The sequence below is a fragment of the Etheostoma spectabile genome, chromosome 8, assembly GCF_008692095.1.
Source record: "Etheostoma spectabile isolate EspeVRDwgs_2016 chromosome 8, UIUC_Espe_1.0, whole genome shotgun sequence".
In the NCBI taxonomy this organism is placed as follows: Eukaryota; Metazoa; Chordata; class Actinopteri; order Perciformes; family Percidae; genus Etheostoma; species Etheostoma spectabile.
Window position 1 is genome coordinate 2,492,888 of NC_045740.1, and position 12,901 is coordinate 2,505,788.

The following is a 12,901-nucleotide window of genomic DNA, read 5'->3' on the forward strand; positions in this document are numbered from 1 at the left end:
AATTTGTCAAATAGTTGTTTTATATGGTTCCAACTTCAATATTTTACCACTTTGTGCTTGGTAGAGTTACTTGAAGCAGAATGGCAAACAAAAACAAAGTCGGGATGATACAGACGCCATTGCAGAGGCATTGCTGGAGAAACAGAAAAGTTACCTTCGAGCCATGTTTTTCTTAGATCCAGTCTCAGATTCAACAGATGGGCCTTGACAACCAAAATAAGCTAACTCCTATCCATGCTCTATTAGCATCTCTGACTGCAAGCCTTGGCTCTATCAGATCTAATGTGAACAACCTAAAAACCACCGTGGAAAGCAACGCAAGTATTCTTGACAGCCATGGCCATGCTTTACAAGAGCTGGAGGTGAAGCTAGCAGACATGGAGGACAGAAACTGGAGATGCAACATCCGCATCGCTGGGCTGAAACAGGGGCTAGAAGGTGCTAATGCTATCCAGTTTCTCTCGCGGTCCCTGCCTAAGTGGTTCCCGAATTTAGCAAATGTTCAGATTATGAAAACCCACCAAATTTACAGTGATAGCCCAAAGAAGAATACCACTATGATGGCAATTTCTATAATACGCTCACCAATCAAATGCTGGAGTTAATGGACTGTTCTTTTATTGTTGGTGCAGATTTCAATGCTGTGTGGAACCCAAATATTGATCAGTCCAACGCGAAGGCCACTAGTGACCAGGCTCAGACTACAAATGCTCTGAAATCATGGGCCAGCAGATTGGGCCTAAAGATATTTGTCATGCGGTAAATCCCACCTGTAAGGACTATTCCTTTTTCTCAGGTTGATATAAATCCTTTTCCAGGGTAGATTTTCTTTTAACATCCCCTCAATTATTTCAATCAATTGATAAAGCACTGTTATTTCCAATGGCATTATCTGACCATAAAGGGGTCCTTTGCGCCAATTGGCCAGTTGTCTCAACGTGCGGCTAGATGGCGCTTCGATAATTCTTTACTGAAAAATGAATCCTATATCACTCAGTTTATAGCACAATTTCAGATATTTGCAGAAATTTATGTTGGCTCTGTAGAAGACCCCAGGATAGTGTGGGATACAATAAAAGGTTTTATTAGGAGCAATACCATACTTTACTGCTCTAATGCACGCAAATCTAGATCACTGAAGCTGCAAAACCTTGAAGCTGAGTTCACCAGAGTAGACTCACTGTTACAAACTAATTTTACTGACCAGACAGCTTTAGAACAATCATAAGTCAAGAAAAAAATGTGGGATTCCCCTGAATTTTGTGTAACTTTTTGGGAACAGTTGGGCCCTTTGCTTCTTGACATGATTAACTTCTCTACTGAAAAGGGTGAATTCTCAAGGGATATTAACCTTGCTCCTGAAAAAGGATAAAGATGCTACAGAGTGTCGTAGCTATCGGCCTCTGAGCCTGCTCAACGCTGACATAAAAATCTTTGCAAAGCTCCTTGCTCGTGTTTTGGAGTCCCATATGTGAAAATTAGTGAACCCTGACCAAACAAGATTCATAAAAACGAGACTAGCAGCAGATAAAGTTAGACGCCTTCTTAACTTTGTTGATGCGGCAGAGGACAGTAAGACCCCAATGTCACTTCTTTCTCTTGATGCAATGAAAGCCTTTGACAGACTTGAGTGGCCATTTTTATGGTCAGTCTTAGAGGTGATGGGCTTTGGAAACACATTCATTGGTATGATCAAAGCTTTGTATTCTATTTCCTCAGCCCGAGTCTTGACCGGACGCACCTCCTCCTCTTTTTTCTAGATCTTCCCGCCAAGGTTGCCCCTTGAGTCCTGCACTATTTGTCTTCTCTCTAGAGCCGCTGGCTCAAGCCAATAGATTACGGTGTCACAAATGTGCATTCCTAGCACGATGTTTTGGGCTTTTTAGAAAACCCCTCTCAGTCTCTTCCTCACCTTCTATCATTATGCAAGGAGTATGGAAGCTTATCAGGCTTTAAAATTAACTGGTCAAACTGCACTACTTCATTTAAATAATTCTGCCCGCAACTCAACCATCTCTGCCGACATCCCCATTGTTAAGGAGTTTAAATATTTAGGCAATGAGGTCTTCCCCTGCTTAAACTAGATCAATAAACATAACTATTCTATTGCTCTGAAAAGGGTTTTGAAGGATATGCAAAAATGCATAGTTCTCCCCATGTTGATTCAAGCCCATTTCTCAGTGGTTAAAATGAATGCATTACCCAGGGTCAATTTTGTGAGCTCTATGCTATCTCTCTTCCCTCCTGCTGGCTATTGGCGTAAATTACAATCAGCGGTATCCAAATTTATCTGGAAAGGCAAGCGGCCGCGACTTAAGATGTCTACTTTACAGAGGAGGAGAAAGGATGGCGGCCTTTCAGTTCCCAACTTTAAACATTATTTTTTGTCCTTTGTGTTAAGACCCCTTCTCCCTTGGTTAAGTCCAGATGTGTCTGTCTCTTCATATGTTCATATGTTCTGGGAGTGCTCTCCTGTTGGTCGATTCTAGAAAAATATTGCATCCAAAATTTCCACTAATGTTACTGTGCCTGTTACTGTCAATGTATTGATTATGAATAACCTGTCAGCCTTCCAGCTCTCTAAATGTCAAAAACGAGCTGTTTGCTGGACTTACAGTTGCTAAGAGGATGATTGCAACCCGTTGGAAGCCACTTCAATAGGTTGTCATGTACATGGAACTCTCAACGGCTTGTGTGGGTAGAGCCCCGGGGGAAGACTTTGGAGACTTGGTACAGCATTGCTGAGTCCTTGAAGGAAATGCTGAATTCTTTTCTTTTGTTTGTGTGTGTGATTGATCCCTTGTCTTGGGTCCGTCTGATTCTGCATGTGTTGTTTTGTCTCCCTCCCTCCCGTTTTTCCCCTCTGGGATTTTTTTTGGCCCTGGGACGAGTTCCTATGTCCCAGTGCGTTGTTTGTAACTGTTCGTGAATGTTATGTTTACATTAATAATTTTTCTGAATATAAAAATTAAAATTAAAATTTGATCACAAAAAAGTAAATATACTGATATACTGATAAAAAGTATCAGTAATAAAAGTTATTGCTTACTTAGCTGCCACAAACTGGCACAAATATCATGTGCTGTTTGAAATCTTTTTTGCAGATGACCAAGCAGTTTTAAGCAAATTTAGACCAAAGTTAATAGTGAAAAAAGGAAAGAATCTGAAGAACAAAACACTGAAGTGAGTGTTTACTCTATGCACCGGTCAAAAAGACTTCTCGGTGAGCAAGAACTATAGTAATAGAAACTAAATAGATAAATAGAGTAAAACCTTTTTGTAGTATGACACAAAGTTATCTCCTGTCACTCTACTCACATTCTCTGGGTCTTGAGGTTGCTCCAGGAAGGCGGAGAACTCCAGCATTCGCAGCTTGGAGCTGGCAATACTTCTACCCTGCCAAGGGGGGGCACCGGGAGACATTGAGAGCCCTGCTGTGCTTTCATAACCTGCAGAAAGAGGGGCAGTGAGTGTGTGAATGTGCATTTTTGAGTGTGACAAAGTAAATGCAGCAAGCTATTTCTCTGAACTTTATGCAAGTTCGTCATCACGATCAGGGTTTTCTTATCACCTTTCCAGGTTGACAGCTGTCTTGTCAACACAGCAGGGCTGAGAAAGAGCACCCACCTGTTATGGGGGTCGGGCCGGACGCCTGCATGGCGTAACTCTGCTGGGAGAAGGGCTTAATGCTGGAGAGATGAGACAGACAAGAGAGGGAGAGGCATGTTATGCACCTCATGACCCCGTCTAACATACTAATTGGACCACCTGACCCCCAAAGACGCAGGGGGCAGCGCGGTATGCTGAATGTCAGACAGCTGAAGACTTTTCTTTCTAATTGTGCTGATGTGTTTTAATTTGTTCTAAGATTCAGTCTTTGACTGAAATGTATCTGATGGTATTCAAGCTGATAACATGAGAAATAACTGATGGATACTGTAGCACTACAGAGCAGAAAGAATAGATACTCACTCTTCGTGGCTTCCTTGCTGTCCTGGAAGCGTGCCGTGCCAAAACTGGGATGGAAAAAAGAGTGCAAACTATATTAAATAGTTCCACTTTGACACTTAGTCAGATGTGAATTGTGTTGTGTTTATTTTACTTTTAGAAACAGAAGCGCAGAGCTTAGGTGTCTGAACCAAGCTCGAAATATGTAAAATCAACAAAGATTAAACTATCTTTCTCAAAGTTGAATGTATGTTGGACACAGTAACTTCATCACAAAGGTTCTAAAAAGGTCAAATCAAAAATACTGCTTATTGGCCACAATTAGCAGACCACCAACCACAGACTTTGGGATGAAGTCGAAAGGTATTTTTTTCAATTTCACAGTACGGAGACTGCTCTATTAAAAGTCTTCAATGATCTGTTCATACACCTTGATGCTGGCGATTGTGCCATTTTAATTCTGCTTGATTTGACAGCAGCCTTCGACACAGTTGATCATAAAATTCTTCTGTGGCGTTTAGAGCACTGTGTTGGCTTAAAAGGCACTGTTCTTAAGTGGTTTGAGTCGGATTTAACAGACAGATCAATTTCAGTACAAATGGGACAGTTTTCATCCTCAGTGGCCCCTCTGACCTGTGGGGTACCGCAGGGGTCAGTTTTTGGGTCCACTGCTATTCTCCCTGTATATACTACCATTGGGATCTATTTTCAGGAAACATGGCATCTCCTTCCACTGCTTGGCTGATGATGTGCAGGTGTATCTACCGCTAAAGGTTCCAGCTAAAGAATCTTTGCAGGCCGTGATAAACTGCATGAACGATATTAAGACTTGGATGGACCTAAACCTTTTAAAACTTAATGAGAACAAAACGGAGGTTGTCTTGTTTGGGCGTCCAGAGTTGGTTCAGGTTCTTACCAGCTCCCTTGGCCAACTAGCACCTCACTTAAGATCCCATGGCCAGGAATCTTGGAGTGATTGTTGATAGTGCTTTTAAACTAGAGAAGCAGGTCAGTGCTGTGGTTAGGGCTAGCTTTTTTCAGCTTAGACTGATAGCTAAAGTCAAACCGTATCTGACACAGGCTGACCTAGAAAAAGTCATTCATGTTTTTATTACCTCTCGCCTGGATTACTGTAATTCCTTGTATACAGGCATTGGGAAGTCTGAGCTTTATCGTCTGCAGCTCGTACAGAATGCAGCAGCTCGTCTTTTAAGTGGCAGGAAGAAGCGGGAGCACATTACTCCAGTGCTCTCATTGCTTCACTGGCTTCCGGTAAAGTATCGGATTGATTTTAAGGTTATTCTATTTGCTTTTAAATGGATCAATCGGCTTGCCCCAGATTACCTTACGTGCGGACTGCTAGAAGCTTGTCCACTTTTAAATCATTGCTGAAGACTTATTTATTTGAAATAGCGTTTGGCTCAGGGGAGCCGCCTTGATAAATGTTGTATTCTATTTTCTTAGTATTTGTTATTTACTGTGTCTTCTATTGTATCTGTTTCATTTTATTTTATTTTTTGTGCTTTTTACTGTAAAGTACTTTGGTAGGCCTCGGCCTTGGAAATGTGCTATATAAATAAATATGACATTGACATTGACATTGACATTCTCTTTCAAGATAGTGTAGGTGACACTGGCCAGAGACTCACCCCACCAGCAGTGGGATAAGCCGGCCTAGACAGGCCCTGGAGAGCCATCTTGTTTTGGAAAGCTGTAGGTGAGATGATCTGGGCTGAGGACATGGTGGCCATACTCTGCAGGGCCTTGTCTTTGGCAACCTGGTCCTATGGAGAGGGACAGAGAGCGAGACAAACAGACAGTTAGGCAAAGGCAGAGCACTCATCATACTCCATTTAAGTCGGCACCCCACTTCACTGGTAACACAAGCAGAGCCCTAAAAAGGGAAATGAAGGGCTGAGGCCAGCTTGCATCATCAGTGAATCCCTGCCAGGCAGAGAGATGAGGAGAAGGTGATATTACAGTCAAGGGCCTTTGGGTCAGGAGTTAAGTTTATTGCTTTGGCAGGGGCCAGCCAGTGATGACAACTAGCTTCTGTTGGAGGTCATACTGGAAGACAAGGCAGGCAACAGGGTGATTTGTTAATATGCTAATAATTGCATGGAAATTGCTAAATGCAAATACCACTGAGTTTAAAATAGTGAGATAGCTACAAAATTGTCTTTCTTGTACCATACTGTAAAATGATACAGCTCTTGTTTTTTTAATCCACTCCTTCAGCAGTTTCCAAACCACAGACGACTACAAGCACTTGCCGCCCAGCCCTAATGGGCAAGGCCACACAGTGCATTCTTCTTTCCAGAGCTACAAACACAAGGGCATAGCTGAAATATGGGGGGTACATGTGGTAGGGATCTCAGTTACACCAAAGACATTTTTAAAAATGCCCGTCACAAAGGCCAACCCTGTGACCAGTGCCAGCTGAACCCTCATGGCTGCAGTCCAAGGAGAGGGAGAGTCCTGTTGCCTGCTGGAGTGTGAGTATGCGGGTGTATGTAGACGAGAAATGTAAATTGAGAAAGAACTGGGGGGACAGGGATGTTTAAGCTCTCAGCGTACCATACAGCAACACTTTTATTGAGGTACTTATCAAATGTAATACCTTGAAGGAATAATGCAGGGATTAATTTGTTTCCTGACAATTGCGTTTGGTTCATCTTGTTCATAACCGTGCACACTAAGCCTCAGGCCCACTGAAATATGTTCACATTTCATCGAAACGTGTCAGCATCACATTCAAAACTAGCAGCAATTAGAGGGTGCAATTAAAATAGCCAATTGTTTGTGCCTTTGTGGTAATAGGATGTGAATACATGGCAGCGCAGGGGCCATGGATGTTGACATACCTTTAACAAAACATGAAGCTTCATTATAAGAGGAAATATAATAGGGTAATAATGGTTTCACCCTCTTTCCATCTGATGCTGCACAACTTGATTAAACTCAAATAAAAAAATTAAAAAAATCCAACATACTAATCACACCCTTAAGTCATCATGACTATTCCTTCTCTGGCAGTGAGAAGCAAATTTGTGCAGTAGGATACACACTCATGCAGATTTACAATTATTGATTAGATTAAATCCACGTAATCTTTGTTCCTCATAAGTGCAGTAAAAAGAAGCAATCTTCCAAAAACATTTAGGGAATATAAAGAAGCAAAAAAGAGGTTGACTCACGTAGCGTACCTTCAGCTTCACCTGGATCTCTCTGGCCTTCCGTCGAGCTAGAACCTGGATGTGACTAGATACCTGAAAAACAGCAAAGTTAAGCGTTGTGTTGCCTCGGTGAGTTTTTATTTTTTGTGATCACATTTTTATTTTTTTAAATTAAAAAAACAAACATTTACAAACACTTACAAACAATTCACTGGGACATAGGAACGCGTCCCAGGACCAAATACATAAATAAAACTCAGAGGGGGAAAACGGGAGACAAAACAACACATGCAAATCCACAAAGACACAAAGACACACACAAACAGATACACACACACAGACATACACAAGACAAGGGACCAAACACCTGTGCAAGTTAGAGGTGCGGGCTGTAACACAAGGCTACAGCCTCACAGAGTCCGCAATGCCGTGCCAAGTGAGTTTTTCCCGGTGCTCCATGAATCTGCGCCGTGGAAAGTTCCATATACACTACATCCAAGTAGGAAAGGGTCCACATGCGGGTAGACAGCCTTGGTGAGTTTTAAACCTTTAAATCCCGTGTGTTTACATGGATGTCCTCTAGATACTTCCTCCACTTCCTTCCACAGTCCGAAAACATGCAGGTAAATTTGAAACTCTAAATTGGCTAATGGTGTGAATGTGAATACATTTGTGTGACAATCTGACCACGGTGTACCCTGCCTCTCACTCAAGGCACATTGGCCCCCAATGACCATGCACAGGGTTAGCGGGTTTAGAGAATGGTCGGATGGAAGCTCAAAGAACATTTATTAAACTCCAATGTGGTTAGAGTTTCTTTGGTCAATGGGGGCTCATTTACCTGAAATTCTGTGATTATTCATGATCTTCATCAGACAATTCCAACCATCTAAAATAACTTGTGAAGCAAAAACTCTATAAACTAAAACTGGCAAAGACAGCTGCTTCAGGCAATGTGAGCCACAGTGGTTTGAGATATAAAACACTAAATATTACTGAACTGTTTTACTTTGAGTTTCAACTTTGTTGGCAATATTTTATGTCTTTGTCAGAGCAACTTTCTTAAGAAGCTGTAGTGCATCAGTTTACTGCTGTTGGACCAGCAGATGTCCCTCTATCCCTCCAACTTGTCCCACCATCCATCTCTGATCCGTCACTGCCCCCCTTCCTCCTCTCATCTTCACTCTTCTCATTCCCTCCCAGAATCCGCCAGATGACTTAACAGGGACCCTTTCTCTCCACATCCATCACTGCCCATAGATCAGTCCTTCCATATCAGATACCGTAGTGAGGATAGAGTTCCAAATCCCCCGCCTGTCCTGCCTCAGTCTGCCATCCAGATCACCATATTCCCCAGGTTCTTTCCTCTTCTAACAAGCACCAGATCCATGAGGTGGTGAAGAAGCAACACCGACACATGATCCTACAGCATCTGCGTATTGGGCCCTGGCCCTAAATCAATCGTCATCTTTAGCCCTCCAAGTAGGAGGGAGTGAAAATTAGGGGGGTACCCGAGGTGTTGGGGCATCACTCAGCAGTAGAAGACGTTATCTGGAGGGGTTCAACAATAGGGGCTGCTTTTGCAGAGAACTTACCTGCTTCCTGGTCCGCGTCTTCCCTGTGCGAAGTTTGATGTATCGTGCAATCAACTCGTTTCTTCCTGTAAAAGGGACCAAGAAAAACATAATTTTAGCATAATGTTTATTGTATGTATTGCATTTTTCTTTCAAATTTATAGAGACTTGAAAAGAGGCACACGAATTTTAACATGTCAATTATTGACAGGTTAACAGAGAAGAAATGATACAACATGCAATATTTTAGCTTCCACTTGTCTAATTGTAAACATATATAAAAGAAGTGTTAAGAAGTGATAATTTATAAAGGAAATACAACTTGGTCCTAAGTTTTAATTTGGAGCCTGGGAACCTGACTTTGGCATTGTATATATTGTATTTATTTTGGATTTGCACCTTGTTGTTATCTTCAAATTGCCACTTTTCATCACTTCATCATCTTCTCTCGGGGTAAATGAAGTTGAATCTGATCCTACTACCTACATTAAATCATAAAAGAAATCTAAATTACAAAACAAAAACTGGAGAAAGTCTGTTGTACTTGAACTGAATGTGAAGGGCTTATGAGGAGCATGTTCTAGGTGTGGAGGAATTTACCAAAGCTAACTATTAACTATTCATCAGTGAGCCTGCTCTGCATGCCTGAGGGAGGAATGAGGAAATGTATATGCATTCTAAATAACTTTGTGCACATATTTATACAAATACGTCTGTGCTGCAGCCACTGAACTCAGTGTATAATTAGGTTAATTAACTGCTTAAAACACTTTTTTATTAATGTCTGTTTGTGCACATTTTGGAAGCGTTTGCTTGAATGCCAAAAAGATGCCATGCAAACACACGTGCCTGAAGCAAGAGTCAAGGCTGTCAAGTGTGTCAACGCTGAAAACTGTAGGTATATAAATCTGTCTGTTAGAGAGCTTGCATCAGCCTGAGAATGACCCTGAGTGTACTCTCAGCTCATATCTCCGCAGTGAGTGTGTGTCTGTGCGCTGCCACTGCTGACAGACAGGTCACATTGGCAGAGCAGGTGGAGGCTGCAGCCATGCGATCCTCGGACCGGACTCAGGACAGACACAGCACAGGCCGGTGACCAAACGGGGGGCCAGTCTGGTGAGGCAGCCAGGCAGCTGGTGTGTGTGTCAATGTTTATGGAATATGCCTTTACGTCCACAGTCTTGCGCTTGTCCCCCCCTCCATCCAGAGTCTCCGGTTACGGAGGAGGGCAATGGTCATGTGGCTTCTTTCACCCTCTTCTCCAAAACTAAATCTCTAGATTAATGGCCAAGATTGAAAAAACACACAAATAGACATGTATGCACAATTATAGATGTACAGTTTTTGAAGTGTATTTCAGGAATAGGATGTTGTGAGATTCTGTTTTTTAAAGATTATTTTTTGGGCATTTTCAGCCTTTATTTTGATATGGCAGTTGAAGACATTAAAGGGGGCAGCAGGTCGGAGTTGAACCCTGGCCCGCTGCTTCGAGGAGTAAACCTCTATATATGGGCGCCCGCTCTACCTACTGTGCTATCCGGGCGCCCATGACATTCTGTTTTGAATGTAGTTTTGACAAGAAATGATATGGCTTGGAGGGCTCTGTACTACTGCCATGCAAGTCTATGCACCGTAGGATGGACTGTATAAAGGCTAGTAGCTATTATACAAGGAATACACACCATTTTGCAGACAGTGGTGAAACTATAAGTCAATTAAATGATTAGTTCATTGACTGATATTAGTAAACAATTTCAATAGTCACTTAGGTAATTTATTGAGCAAAAATGCTATACATTGCACCTTTTCAAATGTGACCATGCATTTCTTTGTTTTTGTATAATAATCATTTGAATATCTTTATATCTTGGTTTTTGACCGTTGGTTTGACACCGTAAGCAATTTAAGTTACATTATGCTCTAGGAAATAGAAACAAATTAATCTCGTAAATAAATAGTAAATAAAATTAAAATGAAACTTGCCGTTGGTTACATGAAGAACAGCACATTTACAAACATCTACTAATAAAAAGGGGGGACAAAGACAAACATACGATCAGTTACAGAGGGAATCACACCCCTCTTGCACTCACACACATACAGTACGGAAAAACACACACACACACACACACACACACACACACTCGACTTTGCACCACCTCTTAAACACGGTCATTTTTCCCTTGGCACCACATCTCTATGTGAATTAACACACAGATCTGTCACGATACACAATCTGGTACAAACCCGTCAGATTTTCCCTTACATAGTGACAGTTGGGTCAGCCCTCACAACGCTTCATAAACCAGCCAATCAACGCTTCATAAACCAGCCAATCAAGCGACCCCAAATGATGAAAAGAAGAAACCTGAAACTTGGCTGAACCACATCAGAAATTTTGTCAGCCAATAAAAGTGATCAGATTTTGCACGGAATGCAAGACACCGTTTCTTCCCCATGCTCATGTGACCCGCAGTTTGCTCATGCATCAATTTCCACCAAATGTTTTTTGAAATTATTTGAGTTTTGTTGCAAAATCATTACAGAAACAATTTAGGTTGTCAGTTTGTAGTAGCCTCTATAAACTGTAGGGTACAACTTTTCAAGGCTATAATGAAAACTAGAGAATAATCTCCCAAATAAAATGCATGCGATTGCTGTAAACACTGAGGCTGACAGCCGTGCTTTTTGGATGATTATTTAAACCTTAGTCTGGCTTTTAACTTTTGTTTATAATGTGGTGTGAGATTGTGTTTTGGATGGAGGCTTTATATTAAATATTTTTTAATATAAAGATATTAAAAGGCTTACTCTTGGTTTTATAGATTGGGCTCTCAATTCCAATGTATTAACCATAATTCCAAACACAGCAAGATGTCAGACAGGGCAAGAAACACAAGCAGTCAGAAGATCAGACAGGTTGAAAACAAGCTAACAGTTTAGTCATATTATCTTTAGAACTCTATTCTGAGCTAGAGTGTAAAATAATTAATTATAACATGTAACAAGTTTTAAGTAATCACAATAAAATTTGAACCGAAAAGTTGTAATCTGGTACGGATGTTTACTACGGAGTGTTTAGGTTTATTATTTTTCAGTTTGCCAGTTTTATCTTCCAAATCAGTTTGAAAAAAAACTGGGTCTTATTGATTGTCTTACTACACATGTTTCTTGCCCAAGCAGACTAGATTAGTAATGAATGATGATATCAACCATTAAGATAGCTGCAGCCAAAAAAAACTGTGTTGTAGAACAGCCTGTAATATATCAGTGCCACTGTTTGTCTGTTATTTGTTTTGTTTGCAGGACTCATTAGAAAGCGATATTGATACTGAGGGGATTATCCTGGTTGAAAAAAGTTAATTGAAAATGTAACATCTGATTTGTTAATAAAAAAAAACTAAAAACTAAAAAGACTGTCATCAGCCAAGTTCCATTAGCTGAATATAAGTAATAACTTGTTTATAATCCAACAAAGTGATATTATCCGCCAATGAACTAGTTCTGGTTTGGTGAGAAAAAGAGGAAAAAGTGGTCGTCTGAGTCTTTGTAAAGTTCCAGGCCCCTGTAACACACACACACACATACACACATTTACATATACATTTACAAATATATACATACACACACACACATACAGACATATACAGATATATACATATCCAGTATATACATATATGTACACAAATATACATATTTATATGTATATATACTGTATGTATATCTATATGTACAAATATATCCACACACACACATACAGTCCCTGACAAAAGTCTTGTCGCTTATCTATTTTATAGAAACACCTGCTATTAACCTGACTTTTAATTAATCAATTGGTGTAAGAAATAGCTCATATGAAAAGCTAAAACCCTCCCAAATGATGTTCAGTACACTGAAATAAATTAGTTTCTCTAAAAAAAGATTTATTATTTAAACAAGACGGAAAGGTCAAATTTTGGCAAGTTTTGTCGCCTATACATAAATTGAACAAATTTACTACAAATACTAAAATATGTCAGCCAAATTAAATAGTGGTGCTGTGAGATTCAAATTTAATATCTGTATGACTTCATAAGTTGAAGGACTGCATCCATGCGGTTTGGCAAGGATTCATACGATGTATTGATGAAGTCATCAGGAATAGCTAGGAAAGCAGTCTTGCAGCCTCCCAGAGTATCAATCTTCTTTTGTTTGGCTTCCATG

At 40.6% G+C, this 12,901-nt stretch overlaps 1 protein-coding gene across 3 annotated transcripts in view; it reads right to left on the reverse strand.

Moving 5' to 3' along the window:
* The window catches only part of tead4 (TEA domain transcription factor 4), a 45,168-nt gene that overhangs the window by 11,370 nt on the left and 20,897 nt on the right, over positions 1-12,901 (reverse strand). For 2 of the 3 annotated variants that reach the window (XM_032523957.1, XM_032523960.1), the window contains exons 3-8: positions 8,720-8,784; positions 7,146-7,217; positions 5,598-5,732; positions 3,973-4,016; positions 3,628-3,689; positions 3,319-3,449 (exon numbers count right to left, since the gene is read on the reverse strand). In XM_032523957.1, the coding sequence (XP_032379848.1) occupies positions 3,319-3,449; positions 3,628-3,689; positions 3,973-4,016; positions 5,598-5,732; positions 7,146-7,217; positions 8,720-8,784 (509 nt within the window). The remainder of the gene's footprint in view (positions 1-3,318; positions 3,450-3,627; positions 3,690-3,972; positions 4,017-5,597; positions 5,733-7,145; positions 7,218-8,719; positions 8,785-12,901) is intronic. The other variant, XM_032523958.1, reaches the window with a different exon arrangement.